Source organism: Pleurodeles waltl, chromosome 5 (assembly GCF_031143425.1).
Source record: "Pleurodeles waltl isolate 20211129_DDA chromosome 5, aPleWal1.hap1.20221129, whole genome shotgun sequence".
Lineage (NCBI taxonomy): Eukaryota > Metazoa > Chordata > Amphibia > Caudata > Salamandridae > Pleurodeles > Pleurodeles waltl.
Genome location: NC_090444.1, coordinates 856,509,306 through 856,529,723, shown reverse-complemented (window position 1 = coordinate 856,529,723; position 20,418 = coordinate 856,509,306). Strand labels below are relative to the sequence as shown.

The 20,418-nt window shown below is 51.2% G+C and overlaps 1 protein-coding gene across 1 annotated transcript in view; it reads left to right on the top strand.

Moving 5' to 3' along the window:
* Positions 1–20,418, top strand: part of LYST (lysosomal trafficking regulator) — a 2,674,875-nt gene that overhangs the window by 2,638,929 nt on the left and 15,528 nt on the right. Inside the window, 1 exon segment of the mRNA XM_069234946.1 lies at positions 10,124–10,195. Within this exon segment, the coding sequence (XP_069091047.1) occupies positions 10,124–10,195 (72 nt within the window).

Below are 20,418 nucleotides of genomic sequence, written 5' to 3'. Positions count from 1 at the left end.
ACACACACAGGCCCGGTACTGCAGCCCAGGAGGGCCCCGCAAGCCACGTCCCAGGTGGGCAGGAGGACACCCACAGGCCGAGAACTGCAGCCCAGGAGGGCCCCGCAAGCCACCAGATAGATGGGCAGGAAGGCACCGCCAGCCACATGTCAGGTGGCGAGTGACATCCATGCCTGGGCCGGATCCGCTGACCAGGACACTCATCTCAAGCACCGCTCCGCTGGGCACCGCCGTCTCAAGCACCGCTGAACTGGGCCCTTCATCTCAAGCACCGCTGAACTGGGCCCTTCATCTCAAGCACCGCTCCGCTGGGCACCGCCGTCTCAGGAACCGCTGAACTGGGCCCGCTGTCTCAAGCACCGCTCCGCTCCGCTGGGCACCGCTGTCTCAAGCACCGCTGAACTGGGCCCTTCATCTCAAGCAGCGCTCTGCTGGGCACCACCTGTCACGGTTTCGGGCGGGTCTGATCAGGACTCTGGTTGGGACACCCCTTGAGGTCACCGAATATCCTAAAGAGGTAGTATACTGGGGAAGAAGAGCAGCTAAAGGCATACACGGAAAGGACAGCTATGAACAGGCACAGGAAAGTAAAAGCAGAGCAACCCTTGTGTGAACAAACAGGAAACGGATCACCAGTGGACAAACACGCTGGGGTTGTACACAGAGTAAGGCGCAGAACCTCCCACAGTGACAGGGAATCTCAATGCCTCTGTGCAGTTTGCTCTTACAGATAGTCACCCTGCCAGCCCCATAGAAAGGAGGCAGCAGAAGTGATTCTGTCTCTGGACCCTAGAGCACAAACAAGGATAGTACTTACATTCACAGGACACGCTCTTGTGGGTCCAGCTGGAAACACAGTGGCGATTCCTGAGAAAACAGCAATAGCACACTGTCACTGTTAGGCACGAAATACAACGTATAACACTGGACAAGGATGGGGGCTGGAATTGCCTCCTGGAAACCAAGAGTCAACCCCAGTACACAGGAGGACACGTATACACTGGTGAAGACTGATAGAACACTTACCAGACACAAAGAACCAAGAAGAAACAGAAACAGAAGGGAACAAACAAAGAGGCAGAGGCAAGAACTAGGAACAGGCTCAGGCTGAAGCAAAGGCGGGACCAGGACTTGAAAACAGGGCGCAAACTTCTGGCTGGGAGAAACTGAGAACAGGCTCTGGCTGGAACAGGCAATGACAGGGCTGCAATACAGGGAGTAGGAAATGAGCAGTAAACAGGACTGGGAAACAGAGAGAAGGTTCAGGCTGAAACAAGGCAGGAGCAGGGCAGAGAAACAGGGAGCAGGCTTTGGAAGAAACAAACAGATACAAGGCTAAGAGATAGGGAGCAGACTCTGGCTGGAACAATCAGGAACAGGGCAGAGAAACAGGAAACAGGATCAAGCTGGAACAGAACAGGAACAGGAACAAAACTGGAACACCATCTGACAAAGGGTATGTAACACAAAGGAATCGATGTCCGATGCACGACGGGGAGCTTGAGGAAATGGCTGCTTATAAGCAGTTCCAAGCTGGGCTGCACAGGAGAGGTCACAGGTGTGTGTAGTTTCGGACACTTACAAGTCCTGGAGGAGAGGATCCAGTGAAAAGGAGCAACTGGACTTCTCCCATAGAAGACAATGGGAAACAGAATCCGGGTTTTCCTGACTACCAAGCTGTGCATTATGGGATTTGCAGTCCCAAGAAGCAAATGTAGTACTATACAAGTGTACCATATAGAAAAAAGAAACAGACAGGAGTCAGCAAGGGACTCTAGATAGGTGTTCAAGGTGATTCCCAGGCTTTTGACAGTCCCCTTACAGCGCCCCCTGGAAATGGGACGACAGAGTCGTAACACCGCCGTCTCAAGCACCGCTGAACTGGACCCTTCATCTCAAGCACCGCTCCGCTGGGCACCGCCATCTAAAGCATCTGCTGAACTGGGCCCTTCATCTCAAGCACCGCTGAACTGGGCCCTTCATCTCAAGCACCGCTCCACTGGGCACCGCCGTCTCAAGCACCGCTGACCTGGGCCCTTCATCTCAAGCACCGCTCCGCTGGGCACCGCCGTCTCAAGCACCGCTGAACTGGGCCCTTCATCTCAAGCACCGCTGAACTGGGCCCTTCATCTCAAGCACCGCTGAACTGGGCCCTTCATCTCAAGCACCGCTGAACTGGGCCCTTCATCTCAAGCACTGCTGAACTGGGCCCTTCATCACAAGCACTGCTCCGCTGGGCACCACCGTCTCAAGCTCCGCTGAACTGGGCCCTTCATCTCAAGCACCGCTGAACTGGGCCCTTCATCTCAAGCACCGCTGAACTGGGCCCTTCATCTCAAGCACCGCTCCGCTGGGCACCGCCGTCTCAAGCACCGCTGAACTGGGCCCTTCATCTCAAGCACCGCTGAACTGGGCCCTTCATCTCAAGCACCGCTGAACTGGGCTCTTCATCTCAAGCACCGCTCCGCTGGGCACCGCCGTCTCAAGGACCGCTGAACTGGGCCCTTCATCTCAAGCACCGCTGAACTGGGCACTTCATCTCAAGCACCGCTGAACTGGGCACCGCCGTCTCAAGCACCGCTGAACTGGGCCCTTCATCTCAAGCACCGCTCCGCTGGGCACCGCCGTCTCAAGGACTGCTGAACTGGGCCCTTCATCTCAAGCACCGCTGAACTGGGCACCGTCATCTCAAGCACCGCTGAACTGGGCCCTTCATCTCAAGCACAGCTGAACTGGGCCCTTCATCTCAAGCACAGCTGGCCCATTGGCGGAAGGGGCAGGCCCGCATCTGTGTCTGGCAGGGCTGCACGAAGCACTCTGGGCACTAGTCCCCCTCCAGTACCAGTGGAGACTGTTATCCACTTGAGAGACTGTGGCTTTGCACTCCCCAGGATATGGCAGTGGGCAAGCCACCCACTGTAGAGACTTGAGAGACTGTGGCTTTGCACTCCCCAGGATGGCACAGTGGGCAACCCACCCACTGTAGAGACTTGAGAGACTGTGGCTTTGCACTCCCCAGGATATGGCAGTGGGCAAGCCACCCACTGTAGAGACTTGAGAGACTGTGGCTTTGCACTCCCCAGGATATGGCAGTGGGAAAGCCACCCACTGTAGAGACTTGAGAGACTGTGGCTTTGCACTCCCCAGGATGGCACAGTGGGCAACCCACCCACTGTAGAGACTTGTGAGACTGTGGCTTTGCACTCCCCAGGATGGCACAGTGGCCATGGAGGCCCCTCGTGGATCTGGCGTCGTGGACTCATCTGGCTGAGGTGCCCCCCCTTCCCTTCCCCCTGAGGTGCCTGTAGTTTTCCTATCTGATGCCCCTGCAGTGTTCTCTCCGTTGGAGGCAGGTATCGTGTGTGGGCTTTGCCCATGTGTTTTGGCCCAGTGGCCCATGAACAATGGCTGATAGACATATCGGACTGGACAATTTATGTATATAAAGTTATAGATGTGTGATATATTTTATACTCAGTCTTACAATATAATTCTATATTTATAATCATTTCCTTTTGCCTTTGCATTCTTCCGGGGGGTTTGGGGGTGTAACTGTGATGTGTTGCTATGAATTGATGTGTGTGTTGTAGTGGTTGAGGGTGAGGGTGGGTGTGTCGCATATGTGTGTCCCCGTAATTTTTTGCCTCCCCCTCCCCTGTGTTGTAGGTGCAGTACTCACCGTTGTCTTCTGCGCCGGCGTTCGTGCTCCTGGTAGAGGAGCAGGAAGACAATGGCTGGTAGGATGTGTAGTTCGGGTTCCATGCTGTCCAGATTCCTCGTGGGGTGTATGGAGGTGAGCGTTTTCCGTTTTAAATGGCTGTTTCTGCCGTGTTTTTATCGGCGGGGCTACCGCCCCGGAAAAGGTGGCGGATTGGTGGGTTGTGATAGGGTGGGCGGTACATTGTCTCCCGCCTGTCTGTTGGCGGTGACCGCCGCGCTGTTTGTTTGTCCCGCCGTGGCGGGCGGTGTGTTAAAGTGGCGGTCTCTGTTGGCGGTTTCCACCAGGGTCAGAATTGCATTTTTTTTACCGCCAGCCTGTTGGCGGTTTGACCGCCGCTTTAACACCGACCGCCAGGTTTGGAATGACCCCCATAGTCTCCTGCCTGCTGCTCCAGCGACTCCTTTCTAGGTCTGCTAAGTGTGCCTCACTGCGACTCCAGTGCCTGCTGCCTGTGAGTTGCCTGTGGAGGCTGCATCCCTGACTTCTTGCTCTCCTGACTGCTGGAGGTCGACTGGGACTCCTCTCCTTGGGTTGAGTCCCCTTGGAGCTTCCTGGTTCCCAGCAGCTCTGCAACTCTTCATCTGTTGATCTTGCCTTTGCCAAAACTTGTTGGGGGTTTTTCCACACCACAGTCGGACTGCAACTCTTCTTCCGATGTGGGATATCGACTGCATCACTGCATAGCCGATTCCCGGTCTTTGCCATCGACCTGGTCCTGCATTTCCAGAAGGCTGGGTAGTGGCTCCTGCCCCAACAGGACACTCCAACTGGAACTGGACTTGGTTCCCTTCATTTGCAGGTCCTCTTCTGTCTAGATCCATCTTATGTTCCTTTCAGTCTTGCTTGGGTCTTGCACAGTCCTTTCACAAAATTACTCTGGGTTTGGGAAAAAACATGTACTTACCTCTTCTCTCCTGGTCGCTAGGGGGCGCTCAAGTGCTTACCTTTTGGGATTCCTAGTTCCTGCCGCTCCCCTCTACAGATTCCATTTATCTGGGTGGAGGTCCATCATTCGCATTCCATGTTTTTTAGTATATAGTTTGGGCTCCCCCTAGGTCACCATTGCCTATTGTTACTGCACTGTTTTCTGTTACTTTCTGTGCTCATTCCTGACAACTGAGTGTTTATAATAGAGTGTTTACTCACCTGCTAGTAGAGTATGTAGGAGGCTGGCCTGGTTTGTAGTGGGTACCTTGGGTACTTACACCTTATACCAGGTCCAGTTATCCCTTATTAGTGAAATGTAGTAGTGTTCTAGCAGCTTAGGCTGATAGAGGTAGCTATAGCAGAGCAGCTTATGCTGAACTAGGAGACATGAAAAGCTTCTGCAATACCACAGTACTTATGCACAAGTAAAGGCAATACTCCGTGTTACCAAAATAAAGGTATTTATTTGGGTGACACAGTACCAAAAATATCTTAGAGACAATACTCCTTCTGGAGGTAAGTATTATACACAATATATACACTAGACACCAAAATTAGACAAGTAAATAGTCATAGAACAATGCAAACAATAGAAATTGCTATGGATTGCTATGGGAGAAAATAGGGGTAACACAAACCATATACTAAGAAAGTGGAATGCAAATCACAAATTCCCCCCTAGACAAGTGTAGTGTGTGCAGATTCGCTGGGAGAGTAAGAATACAGTAGAAGTAAGTAATTTACCCCACCCAAGAGCCTAGAAAAGCAGGAGTAAAATACTGCAAGTTTCCTTAGGACACACTGCACCTCGTGATTGGGATTATGCAGTAATCAACCAAGCCTGCAAACAACAACTGCTGGATTCCTGGACCTGAAGACCTGCAAAAGAAGGGGACCAAGTCAAGAAGTTGAAAGAAGTTTAAGGAAGGACAGGAGCCCCTGCCAACCTAGAAGAGGGTGCAAAAGAAGAGTCCACAGTTAGTCAAAGACTGCAGGAATGCACCCTAGGAAGATGTCAGCGGGTTCCTGCGTGATGCAAAGGATGTCCCATGACGTGAAGATGGATACAGACAGGATTTTGTGTTGGAAGTCGACAAACAAGCCTTGGTTACGAAAAAAGTGCGTTCTGCGCCAAAATGGCGCTGGCTGGACCCAGGAGGGACCTGAGGGCCTCAACTCTGCGTGAGGAGGAAGCGGGGGCTCTCAGCACTTGCGAGAGCCCTCAGGATGCCAGGCAGCACCCACGGGAGTCCCAGGACACTGGGACAAAGGAGGTGGAAAACGCAGTTGGTGCAGCACAACAAAAGAAGGTCCCACGCCGCCGGAGAACAACTCAGCGAGTTGAGCGTCGCAGGGTGGAGTGCTGGGGGCCAGGCTGTGCATGAAGCAATTTTGCAAATAGTGCACAGAGGCCTTAGGAGGTGAAGAAGACGCAGTACACAGGGGTAACATCGCTCTCAGGGAAGGCAAGGTCTTACCTCCTCCAATTGCGTCAGCAAGACCTCAGGACAGTCTATGTCAAAGGGGTCCAACCTCTGTGTCCTTAGGAGCATGCTTGTCATTGTGAGAGGAGTCCAAGGGTACTGGTCGTCGTCTTAGAAGGTGCCTGCTGGAGCAGGGGAGTGACTCCATCACCCCAAGGGAGATTTCTTCGGTCCTTCTGCTGCATGGTGAAGACAGGAAGTCCTTAGAGCGTGCACACCGTGGAAACTGTTGCAGTTGCTGGCTGGAGCTGAAGTTGCAGAGGAGAAGTATCCCTTGTGGATACTTTGTTGCAGTTTCAGCATTTCTTGGAGCAGGCTGTGGTTGATCCGAGGTCAGAGGATGATGAAGTTGTTGCAGAGGATTCCTGAAGGAAACTTGCAAGCAGAATCTGAAGAGAACCCACAGGAGAGACCTTAAATAGCCCTGAGAGGGGGATTGGCTACCTTATCAGGTATGGACCTATCAGGAGGGGTCTCTGATGTCACCTGCTGGCACTGGCCACTAAGAGCCCTCCAGAGTTCCCCCACACCTTGCAAAGCAAGATGGCTGAAGTCTGGGACTCACTGGAGGTACTCTGGCACCACCCCTGGGGTGGTGATGGACAGGGGAGTAGTCACTCCCCTTTACTTTGTCCAGTTTCGTGCCAGAGCAGGGGAGAAGGGGTCCCTGAAACGGTGTAGACTAGCTTATGCAAGGAGGGCACAATCTGTGCCCTTCAAAGCATTTCCAGAGGCTCGGGGAGGTTACCTCTCCCCAGCCTGTAACACCTATTTGCAAAGGGAGAGGGTGTAACACCCTGCTCTAAGAGGAAAGGATTTGTTCTGCCTTCCTGGGACTGGGATGCCCAGACCCCAGGAAGGCAGAACCCTATCTGTGAAGTGGCAGCAGCTGTAGCTGCAGTGCAAGCCTCAAGAGAGCTGGTTTGGCAGTACTGGGGTCCACAGTGGAGCCCCCAGGATGCATGGAATTGGCTCCCCAATACCAGATTTGGAATGGGGGAACAATTCTATGATCTTAGACATGTTACATGGCCATATTCGGAGTTACCATTGTGAAGCTACATATAGGTATTGACCTATATGTAGTGCACACGTGTAATGGCGTCTCCGCACTCACAAAGTCCCGGGAAATGGCCCTGAACTATGTGGGGGCACCTTTGTTAGTGCAAAGGTGCCCTCACACTTAGTAACTTTGCACCTAATCTTGAGCAAGTGAAGGTTAGACATATAGGTGACTTATAAGTTACTTACATGCAGTAAAAATGGCTGTGAAAATAGTGTGTGCACTATTTCACGCAGGCTGCAATGGCAGTCCTGTGTAAGGGTTTGTCTGAGCTCCTTAAGGGTGGCAAAAGAAATGCTGCAGCCCATATGGATCTCCTCGAACCCAATGCCCTGGGTACCTAGGTACCATATACTAGGAACTTAGAAAGGGGGGATCCAGTGTGCCAACAGAGGGTGGACATCATCAACATAGACCGCCTTGAGGTCCTGCTGACGCAATTTGGAGGAGGTAAGACCTTGCTTTCCCTGAGAACGACGGTACCCCTGTGTTTTGTGTCTTCTTCACCTCCTGAGGCCTCTGTGCACTCTCTGCAAAATTCCTTTTTGCACAGCTTGGCCCAGGTCCCCAGCACCCCACCCTACAATGCTCAACTCGCTGAGTTGTTCTCCAGCGGCGTGGGACCTTCTTTGTTGTGCTGCATCAATCATGTTTTGCACCTCCTTTGAACCCGGATCCTGTGGCTTCTGGGGGTGCTGCCTGGCATCCTGAGGGCTCTCTAAAGTGCTGAGAGCGCCCTCTTCCGCCTCACACAGTGTTGATGGCCCCAGGTCCCTCCTGAGTCCATGCAGCACCATTTTGATGCAAAAGGCACTTTTGTTGTAGCCAAGACACCCTCTTTATGCCTCATCTCTGCGGGGAGGGGGGCATATCCCTATTCCTATTGGGAGAATTCTCCAAAAATAAGATGGAGGATTTCTAAAGGCAGAGGTCACCTCAGGTCAGGACACCTTAGGGGCTGTCCTGACTGGTGGGTGATTCCTCCTTGTTTTTCTCATTATCCCTTCCGGACTTGCCGCCAAAATTGGAGAAGCACCTCCACCCAGTACAGGCTTTGTTCCTGGCCACAGAGTGACAAAGGCACTCTCCCCATGTGGCCAGCAACATGTCTGGTGTGTGGCAGGCTGGCAGAAACTGGCCAGCATACACTGGAAGTCGGGTATGTTTTCAGGGGGCATCTCTAAGATGCCCTCTGGGTGTATTTTACACTAAATTGCACACTGGCATCAGTGTGCATTTATTGTGCTGAGAAAACTTCCCAGTTTTCAGTGTAGCCATTATGGAACTGTGGAGTTCATGTTTGACAAACTCCTAGACCATATACTCTTATGGCTACCCTGCACTTACAGTGCCTAAGATTTTGCTTAGACACTGTAGGGGCATAGTCGTCATGCACATATGCCCTCACCTGGGGTATAGTGGACCCTGCCTTAGGGCTGTGAGGCCTGCTAGAGGGGTGACTTACCTATGCCACAGGCAGTGTGAGGTTGGCATGGCACTCTGAGGGGAGTGCCTTGTCGACTTAGTCATTTTCTCCCCATCAGCACACACAAGCTGTGAGGCAGTATGCATGTGCTGAGTGAGGGGTACCCAGGGTGGCATAAGACATGCTTCAGCCCTTAGAGACCTTCCCTGGCATCAGGGCCCTTGGTACCAGAGGTACCAGTTACAAGGGACTTACTTGAGTGCCAGGGTTGTGCCAATTATGGAGACAAAGGAGCAGTTTAGGGAAAGAACACTGGTGCTGGGGCCTGGTTAGCAGGGTCCCAGCACACTTTCAAATCATAACTTAGCATCAGCAAAGGCAAAACGCCAGGGGGTAACCATGCCAAGGGTGCATTTCCTTACATGCTTGTACTGGGTGTTTGGGGTTGACTTCAACCCCCAACGGTGAGCTGCCTATGCCCAGGAGACTGAACTTGTAAGTGATTTACTTACCTGAGAAACTAGCCAATACTTACCTCCCCCAGGAACTGTTGATTTTTGCACTGTGTCCACTTTTAAAATAGCTTATTGCCATTTTTGCCAAAACTGTTTTAATTCAAAGTTCCATACTTAACTGTTTGAAGTACCTTACAATTTATGTACTTACCTAAATCCTGAATCTTGTGGTTCTAAAATAAATTAAGAAAATAACATTTTTCCATATAAAAACCTATTGGCCTGGCGTTAAGTCTTTTAGTGTGTATTCTCATTTATTGCCTGTGTGTGTACAGCACATGCTTAACACTACCCTCTGTTAAGCCTACTGCTCAACCACACTACCACAAAATAGAGCATTAGTATTATCTAATTTTGCCATTATCAACCTCTAAGGGGATACTTTGGACTCTGGGCACACTATCTCTAATTTTGAGATAGTATATACAGAGCCAACTTCATACAGGTATTCTTCTTCTAGAGTGGAATAAGGGGGTCAAAAATAATGGAATTAAATGTGTTGCGAAGCAATTGCCAGTGGCTGAGATTAATTCATGGATTCCTTCCATCACCTTGTTGCAGTATTTGCCTTAATTGTGATAGGAATTCAGTAAAGTGACTCCCATGCTCACTGTGTCAAAAGGCTCGAGCTATACTTTACTGACAAGGCATAAGTACACAAAATCCAGCATGAGGTTGCTTGTATTCCTGTCTAGAGTTAATCTGGCCTGACAGTTCATCTGCACTGTGCTGCTGGTGCAGTCATTGCACATGGCTTGTGTGGTCTCCATTGAGAGGTGCATAGTGGTGAAAAACGATTGGCACCATGTAATCCGAACGATCTTTAGTGGCTGATATCAATTCAAGTATTACTTCCGTCATCCTTTTTGTTGCACGTAGGTATTCAGAAAGGGGATGTCTGAACTAAATTTTGATTGTGCATTGTAACAAAGATTTTAATCTACTTCTTCTCTTTCTTGATCAAATTTGTATTTTCATGTTTTGCAGGTTATGGAGCACTTGGGACCTGAAGCCAGTCAGGGAAATAACATTTCCTAAATCAAATAAACCTATAGTCAGGTAATCCTTTTTTAAGATGTTTTCTTGAATATTAGCAACATGCCATGTACGTTTTTTAAAACAATCTGAAACTTTGGAAGAAATATACACATCCTCAAATGACAACCACGAGGTTTGTTTGCTAATAAGTCAGGAATGTTCTCTTATCGAACTGAGGAATTGCGAGCCTTAAATAATGGCTGCTGATTCATCAATGTCTCAGCGATGCAGAATGCAAAAGGCATACACATGCATTAGTAAATGTTGACAACTCTGGCAAGGAGGTGTTTGGCAAACTCTGAGGTGCATTATAGAAATATTTAAAGATTGAAACTTCCCTTTCTTCAGTGAAATAAGGCAACCACTGCAGGAGCAAAGCACTGTTCAACCTGATCAAGCAAAGACCAAAGGCGATGTTGCATTCATGGACTCCTCTGCAGTGACTTGACGTTTTGGACTGGTGAGCTTTGCTTTCATTCCCTCACTGAAGTGGATGCCAAGAATGAAGCAATTTTGAAGTCAGTACTCACAGAGAAAGTACAGTGAGTGTTGGATTCACTGGGTACTCATATCTAATGGAACTGGGACAGTTGCGATTGACTATCACAGACCAATAGGATATGTAGGAATCTGGGTTCTGGTTGCAATACTCCCCTCTGCTTTTTGCCTGATATTTAGATGCTGCTTTGACTGAAATGTACTGGGTTCCCACTAACCAGGTCTCTAGTGCCAGTGTCCCTTCCCGAAAACAACACACCTGGTCACTTGATGCCCAAGTGACCAGACCCCTCAGCCCCCTGTATGTCCCTAGTAAGTGGTACCCCTGGTACCTAGGGCCTGGGTACTGAAGAGGGCCCCTCAGTGCTAAAGGGCGACTTGTGCCACTCTGAGGGACCCAGCACCAACGTTATGCAGACTACCATTGCAGGCTGCGTGACAAGGTGCTTCCAAAACTAAAAACACGACATGGCACCCACCCTGTATGCCATCTCTTCTAAACACTGCATGCAATATATGTAAGTCACCCCTCCAGCAGGCCTTATAGCCCTAATGCTGAGTGCATTATATTACATGTGAGGGCTTATCTGCATAAGCAGGTATGCCCCTGCTAAGTCTTTGTCGATTCTCAGACATAGTAAATGACCAGGGAATCCATTTGAAATGCATGTGCTGGACACTGGTCCAATGAGTTTCCCAGCTACATGATGACTTCTCTAAATGTAGGTATGTTTGGTATCAATCATCTCAGATTATTTAACCTTCACTAATGCAAGTGAAGGATGTATTGGTACCTGCACTTAGAGGGCATGCAGGAATTTGGCTCTGTATATACTATCTCAAAGTAAGAGATAGTCTGCACAGATTCCAAGGGTTCCCCTTAGAGGTAAGATAGTGGCAAAATTAGATAATTCTAATGCTCTATTTTCTGGTAGTGTGGTCGAGCAGTAGCTTATCAGAGGGTACTGTTAAGCATTTGTTGTACACACACAGGCAATAAATTAGGAACAAACATTCAAAGACTTAACTCCAGGCCAATACTTTTTATATAGACAAATATATTTTCTTAATTTATTTTAGAACCACAAGATTTCAAGTAAATGCATAAAATACAAGGTAAGTAAGGAACCTTGAATTAGAGTAGTAACATACACAGTTTTAGTTAAAATGGCAATAAGCCATTTTAAAAGTGGACACAGTACAAAAATCAACAGTTCCTGGAGAAGGTAAGTATTGGTTAGTTTTTCAGGTAAGTAAGGCACTTACAAGTTCAAGTTCCTGGACATAGGCAGCCCAGCGTTGGAGGTTCAAGGCAACCCCAAAGTCACTGCACCAGCAACACAGGGCCGGTCAGGTGCAGAGGTCAAAGGAGGGCCCAAAACACATAGGCGCCTATGGAGAACAGGGGTTCTCCGGTTCCAGTCCGCCAACAGGTATGTTCCTGCGTCTTCGGAGGGCATACCAGGGGGGTTTGTAGAGCACTGGGGGAGACACAAGTAGGCACACAAAACACACTCTCATTGGCAGAGGGGCGGCCGGGTCAGTGTGCTTAGCAGGCATTGGGTTTTCAAAAGAATCAATGAAGGGACCCGGGGGTCACTCTAGCGGTGCAGGCAGGGCACAGAGGGGCTTCTCGGGCCAGCCACCGACCGGACTAGGCAGAGGATCGCCTGATGGTCACTCCTGCACTGGAGTTGGGTTCCTTCTGATCCTGGGGGCTGCGGGTGCAGTGCTTGGTCCAGGCCTCAGGTTCTTTGTTCCAGGCAGTCTCGGTCAGGGGGAGCCTCTGGATCCTTTCTGCATACGTCGCTGTGGTGGTCCAGGGGGGTCGTCTCATGTTACTCACGAGGTCGCAGTCGCCTGGGAGTCCTACCTGCAGTGTTAGTCTCCTAGAGCTTGAGCCGGGGGCGTCGGGTGCAGAGTGTGAAGTCTCACGATTCTGGCAGGAAGAGTGAAGTCTTTAAAAGTTGCAAGAAAGTTGCAAAGTTGTTGCTGTATTTAACAGTGCCGCTGTTCTTGGGAGTTTCTTGGTCCTTTGGGTTCAGGGCAGTCCTCTGAGGCTTCAGCGGTCGCTGGTCCCTGTCAGATGCATCACTGTGCAGGTTCTTTGAGTCTGGAGACAGGCCAGTAGGACTGGGGCTTAGTCAGCTGTCGTCTCCGTCGTCTTTGCAGGGCTTTCAGGTCAGCAGTCCTCCTTCTTTGTGTAGGGTGCAGGAATTTGATTTCCAGTGTTCTGGGGTGCCCCTAAATACTAGATTTAGGGGTGTGTTTAGGTCAGAAGGGCAGTAGCCAACGGCTACTGTCCTAGAGTGTGGCTACACCCTCTTTGTGCCTCCTGCCTGAGGGAAGGAGGGCACATCCCTAATCCTATTGGGGGAATCATCCAATCTAAAGATGGAGGATTTCTAAAGGCAGGTGTCACCTCAGCTCAGGGCACCTTAGGGGCTGTCCTGACTGGTGGGTTAACTCCTCCTTGTTTTCCTAATTATCTCCTGCAGCCTTCCCACCAAAAGTGGGGGCAATGGCCGGAGGGGCGGGCATCTCCACTAGCTGGGATGCCCTGGGGTGCTGTAACAAAAGGCATGAGCCTCTGAGGCTCACCACCAGGTGTTACAGTTCCTGCAGGGGGAGGTGAGAAGCACCTCCATCCAGTACAGGCTTTGTTCCTGGCCAAAGTGACAAATGCACTCTCCCCATGTGGCCAGTAACTCTTCTGGTTGTGGCAGGCTGGGAGAAACTGGTCAGCCTAGCACTAGGAGTCGGACTGGTTTTCGGGGGGCATCTCTTGGCTGCCCTCTGGGTGCATTTTACAATAAATTCCACACTGGCATCAGTGTGCATTTATTGTGTTGAGAAGTTTGATACCAAACTTCCTAGATTTCAGTGTAGCCGTTATGGAACTGTGGAGTTCGTGTTTGACAAACTCCCAGACCATATACTCTTTATGTCTACCCTGCACTTACAATGTCTAAGGTTTTGCTGTGAGGCAGTGTACATGTGCTGAGTGACGGGGTCCCCAGGGTGACATAAGACATGATGCAGCCCTTAGAGACCTTCCCTGGCGTCAGGGCCCTTGGTACCGGGGTACCATTTACAAGGGACTTATCTGGGTGCCAGGGCTGTGCCAATTGTGGGAACAAAGGTACAGTTTAGGGAAAGAACACTGGTGCTGGGGCCTGGTTAGCAGGGTCCCCGCACACTTTCAATCATAACTGGCATCAACAAAAGGCAAAATGTCAGGGGGTAATCACACCAAGGAGGCATTTCCTTACAGGGCACATTAGAGGTGCCCCCTGAAAACCTATCAGGTACTAGTGGGTTGACTGACTGGTCCTGACCAGTTCAGCCACCACAGATGCATTTCTGTCCCGCCAAGGTGAGAGCCAGCGCTCTTGAGAGCCAGAGACCAAAGCCTGCACTGGGCAGGGGTGTTATCACCTCATGCAGGCAGAATCGACATTCCAGGGTGCAGAGCTTGAAAGGCCTAGCCACCTTTGTAATGCGACCTAGGTCTCCCCAGATGGTGAAGATGACCGACCTCACTGTCTTGACCCCACTTTTGGCAGCACCATAGGTGGGAAAATTAGGCAGATTAGGAGGTGTGCCCACTTCATGCCAGTCCCACCACTAAGGTGGACTAGCTGAAGTGGACACTACGTTTTAAATTCCTCCATCTTGTTTGGAAGGAATTAGGCAAGGGTGTAGTCACCCTAAAGGTGGCCACCCATTGACTACCACCAGGCACTCACTGTATCACTCCTAAATTGAGTATTGAGGTGGCATCCCTGAATCCTAGAATTCAGATCCTGGCTACCTACGAAGCAAAGGACAAAGAGGAGTCTCACCTGCAGAAGAGGACAAGAAGAAGCAGCTGACTTGGAACCAGCCCTCTGGCCTACATGCTGACCTCGACGGACTCTGCCCAAAAGACTACTTGACCTGCAGCTGAGCCACCAAGAAACCCAAGAGGACTGCCTGCCTTCTACAAAGACTTGGACCGTCATGAGCAGCAGAACTGCTCTGCAACAGAGTTTCAAAAAGACTCTGCAGCCCCTGGAACAGCAAGGACTCACATCCAAAGCAACTGCTGCACACGACGATCACAACCTGAGGTGAAGCTAACCAACAGTGCCAGCTCAGTTTCCCAGCTGTCAGAGCCCCAGTCCACTCACGTTTCACCCCTCTTGGACTCTCCAAAGTTGCCTGCAGCCTCTGCCTGCAGGGCGCCCTCTCCAGCAGCCTTGTCGTGAGAGAAAACCCAACACCTCCAGCAACCACTGCACCCATCACCTCTGATCCCATCTTAGTTAGGGCAGTGGTGTAAATGGTGTTCCCGGGATCCTAAGAGTTTGAGTCCACCCTGGGTCCACACCATCTGGACTCCGCAATGACGCCTGCAGCCTCAACATGCAGGACCCCCTGACCGCAAGTGCTCCTGGATGGAAAACCCTGCTGCCTAAGGACACCCCTGCATCCTTCACCCCTGGGCCCTGGAGTAAAAGACCAAAGGTGCACCTTCGACTCGAGCACCCCAAGTCTTCAACTTACCTGTTTGTTGTCCCCTACTGGCTTCCTAGCCAGAGCCTGCAGCTTGTCTTCATGAGGACCAAGTTCTCATAGGAAACATTGTGCACCCCATGCCTTAATGCACCACTGCATCTTGCTGCCCCATGCTGCCCAAAGTGACTTGCTGGTGTAGTTCTGATCAGTGCCCAGTACTTACCTTAATGTTCTGAGATTGGCTTCATAGGTCATTGTTAATCCAGTGTTTGCTGAACATTTTTTACCCCTGATGTGAACATTGAGAACTCTGAAAACTGTACTGTGATGATTTCTGAAACTGCAAAGTATTTATGCTTAAAAGTCTTTTTACCTGATGACGAAGTTATTGGGTTTGAAACCTGTAGGAAGCTGGCTCTGTGTATATACTACATCAAAGTGAGATATAGTGTGCACAGGGTCAAGGGGCTCCCCAGAGACTTAACAGAGGCTAAAGTAGATAATACTTATCCTCTCTTTTATGGTAGTGTGGTCAAGCAGTTAGGCTTATCAGAGGGTAGTGCAACACATTTGTTGTACACACACAGACAATAGAAGAACCACACACTAATTACCTAACTCCAGACCAATGGTTTTTTATATAGCAAAAATATATTATTTTCAGAACCACAAATTAGCAGGTAAGTACTTCAGTAGATTCGTATTACACACATGTATCAACAGTACTTTGCTTGAAATCGATAAGTCATACAGTTTTTGAAATATTGGCAATAATCTGTTTTAAAAGTGGACACAATGCAAAGTTCAGAACAGTTCCTGGGGGGAAGAAAAGTTAGCCCATTTTGCAGGTAAGTATTTGACTTACAGTTTCAGTCTCTGGGTTTTAGGAAGTCCACCGATCGGGGTTCAAGTTAACCCCAAACACCCACCACCAGCAACACAGGCCCGGCTGGGTTCAGCGGTCAAAGTTGAGCAAACTTGGAGACAGAGGGGTACTCAGAATCAGGCCTGCCTGCAGGGAAGTACCCGTGGCTGAGATGGAAGACCAGGGGGGAACACACACCCTCAGTGGCAGAGGGGCGGCTGGGTGCAGGATGCAAACAAGACGTTGGGCTCCCAATGCTGGTCTATGAGGGGATGCCGGGGGTCACTCAGGCTGCAGGCGAGGGCCAAGGGATCGTCTCTGGCATACAACTGACAGGACAGAGAGGAGGGGCACCTGCTGAATGTAGCTGCACCGGGTGTCGGTTTCTCCAAGGCTTGTGGGATGCAGTTGCAGTGGGTCCTTAGGCGTTGGATATCTTCGGCCGAAGCTTTCGTGGTCAGGGGGGTCCTCAGGATTCCCTCTGCAGGCATTGTCATGGAGGGGTGGGGAAATCTACCCAGAATTGCCTGGGGATCCTCTCTATCTGGTTGGCCCACCTGGACACGTGCCGTGAGCGTTGGGTGCAGAGTGGTAAGGACTCACACCTTCGAAGTGAGATGGAAGTTCTTAGTCGTTGGTTTCTTCCTGGACAGGGCCGCTGTCCACGGGAGTTCATGGTCCTTTTGGGTGCAGGGCAGTTCTCTGGAGCTTGGCAGAGGCTGCAGGTCCCGCTGGATGCGTTGCTGGTCTTTAGAAAATTCTTTGAAGCAGGAGACATGCTGGTAGGGATTAGGCCAAATCAGTTTTTGTGTTCCTTCTTCTCTGCTGGGGGTTTCAGCTTAGCAGTCCTTGTTAGGTTGCCAGGAATCTTCAGGGAGGGCCTTAAATCCTAGATCTTATAGAGACTTCTAGTTGCAGATTCCTTACCTTAAATTTACCCCCAGGCATCAGACTGGATCTGGAGATTTTTCTTCGAGCAATACCCTTGCGCGTCAGTAGGTGGCGTTTGTTTGACCCTGCAGGCATCGAAGGCATTGTGGTCACTGTGACGACTTCGGGAGTACTACATAGGCGCCGCCCTCGCGCAGTTTCTTGCAGCGCCATGCTCTGATCCAGAGAAGAGCTACCCTAGGCTATTTTTTGGCCGAGTTCAACCGTTTTGTCGACGTTTTCTGTGTACCACTTTGGTGTGTCAAGATGTCCCCGAAACCGGGTTCAAGCCTTGTGAGGACTGCCATCGGACGATGTCGGTGACGTATCCTCATCGCATTTGTCTGTGGTGCCTGGAGCGTGACCACGACCCGAAGTCATGCTCCGAGTGTCGGGCCATGCACCTGAAGGCTTTGAGGGAGCAGTCCCTAAAGCTAATGGCGGCCCGGCACTCGACTCCGTGTAGGTCCCGGTCTTGCTCAAGAGGATGGCCTCGAGATTAGTCGCGGAGTCATCACCACTGTCTTCTTCAAAATCTTCGGGTCAAGGTAAGAAGGAGAAGAAGTCGATGAAGTTCCATTGCTCTCCGACTTCACCCCGTCGCTCGACCGGCGTGATGTGGGACGAGCGTCTACGCACTATGCCTCCGTCCTCAGAGCCTGAGTGTGGGTCGACTCCGCCCTTCCCTGAGTTTCCCGGGGCCAGAGTGACCCCCGCCCAACTGAAAGAGTTTTACGAGGCCATGCACCTCATCTTTGGGTGGGCCGACCCCGATACGGTGCCTTCGGGCCCAAGGGGTTCGGCTAAGGGGCCTTCGGGTTCCGCGCTGGAGGCTTCGACCTCCAGATCCGTGCGGGGTTTCGCACCGACGCCAGTCGCACCTTTGAGACCTTCCTGTCGCCTGGTCAATTATCAAATCTCCCGACATCAGTAGTGCCCACTATGTATGTTGACCCAATTCTTATCCCCGACGACTCGGAGTCGGAGCGGCGTCGGCGGGGCCTATTCACCCCAGGTCGGATTCTGATCTTTCCTATGGGTACGAATATGGGGAAGAATTGGAGGGGTCCCTGGACCCTTATAAATACCAGGATGACCCTGCTATGGACTGAGCACAGGATTTGGGCGAAGCCAGTGGTCTGGATACTTCTCCTGACGCTGGCATGCTGTCTCCTCCTACCGTGGCTACCGCGGAGAGAGCAACTTATGGTATGGTGGTCAGTAGGGCAGCTGAGATCCTCGGCCTTGAGCTACCTACTTTGGAAGTCAGGTCTAATCTCCTGACGGAGGTGCTTCAGCCTGGAGCTTCTACTTCAGAACCCCTTTTACCATTCAATGAGGCCCTCACCGATGTCCTTTTGGGTACATGGTCCAAACATATCACAGGGGCTCCTGTGAACAGGACTATCGCTCCCCGCCATCGGCCCACACCCAACAACCCAAATTCCTGTCCCAACACCCCACACCTGAGAGTCTTGTTATCCAGGCTTCATCCCCTTCAGGCGCGTTCCCTTACTAGAACAGTTTAGCAAGAAGTTGTTTTCTACCTCCAGTCTAGCGTTGCTTTCTGTGAACACTGCATGTCTTTCGGGCCGTTATACCCACTCCCTGTGGGATATGGTTGCGCAAGTCCTGCCACAGATACCGGAGGAGGCCCGTGCTATCATCTCCCAAACAGTGAACGATGGGAGAGACGCAGTGCAGTTCACAATCCGTTGTGGGCTGGATACGACCGACTCTCTGGGCAGATCGGTTGCAATGACAGTGGCCTTACGGCGCCAAACCTGGTTACGCACTTCTGGTTTCTTGGGGGATGTCCAACAGTCACTCATGGACATGCCCTTTGATGACACCCGTCTCTTCGGAGACAAAGCAGACTCGGCCTTGCAGAGATTCAAGGATTCCCAGGCTATGGCTCGGTCCCTCGGTCTTTCCTCGGCCACTCGCCCACCATAGTCTGCTTTTCGTTCCTTTCGCAGACACGGAAGGGGTGCCCTGTCACATCCTCTACCCAGCCACCGTGCCACGCACGCTAGCAAACCTTTGCTTGGCGGAGGACGCAGAATCCCACGTGGCCGTGGGACAGGGAACCAGAGGTCCGTCCAGTCCACCTCTGCCTCCGCTGCAGCCTCCAATCCCTCCTAGTCCGTCCCCTCACTCCCACCCAGTTGGTTGCAGGATCCACCATCACCTGCCCCACTGGGAACATATCACCATGGACGGGTGGGTCTTGCTACTCCCTCCCTTTCGAATCTGCACCACCACACATGCTGCCATCCTTCCATCATCTTCCGGAGGATCATTTGGCGCTTCTCCGCCAGGAAGTCGCGGCTCTCTTGGCCAAGGGAGCTATAGAAAGGGTCCCTGTGCCAGAAGTAGGTCATGGTTGTTATTCCCGCTACTTTCTGATACCAAAGAAGGACAAAGGCTTACGTCCTATCCTAGACTTTTGGGGCCTGAACTACTTCCTCAAGAAGGAGAAATTCAAAATGCTCACCCTGGCTCAGGTTCTGTCTGCCTTAGACCCAGGAGACTGGATGGTAGCGTTGGACTTGCAGGACGCTTATTTCCACATCCCCATCCAGCCTGCCCACAGACGTTACCTATGATTCGTGGTAGGTCATGAGCACTTTCAGTTTCTGTGCTCCCCTTCGGCCTTACCAGCGCCCCTCAGGTGTTTACAAAAGTGATGGTGGTGGTTGCAGCTCATCTGCGCAGGTCAGGGGTCTCAGTCTTCCCCTACCTCGATGATTGACTGGCTGTTGAAGGCACACTCGCCCCAGACAGTCGTCTCCCACCTTCAGACTACGGCAAACCTCCTGCACACGCTGGGGTTCGCTATAAACGTGCCAAAGTCACACCTGACTCCCTTTCAGACACTCCCTTTCATTGGAGCTGTTCTGGACACAGTGCAGTTTCGGGCTTATCCTCCCGAAAAGCGAGTCCAAGACATTCAGGCTATAATTCCGATCTTTCAGCCTCGGTCTTGGGTTTCAGTGAGACTGACTCTGAGGCTGCTGGGCCTCATGGCCTCCTGCATCCTGCTAGTAACACATTCCAGATGGCATATGCAGGCTCTGCAGTTCCAGTGGGCTCAGCATCAGGGGAATCTGTCCGACATGGTCTAGATCTCGGAGGGGACTGCAGAAGACCTGCTGTAGTGGGTTTCGAATCCTAATTGGGTCAACGGCATATCCCTCTCCCTTCCCTAACCAGATCTCTCTATAGTGACAAATGCGTCACTTCTGGGTTGGGGCGGCCACATGGGAGAGGTGGAGATCAGAGGTCTCTGGTGGAGTCGGGGCTCCATATAAATCTGCTAGAGCTCCGGGCGATCAGGCTTGCGTTGAAAGCATTCCTCCCTCTCTCAAAGGAAAGTGGTGCAGGTGTTCACGGACAATACTACCGCCATGGTACTCCATCAAACAGGGCGGGGTAGGGTCCTGGACCC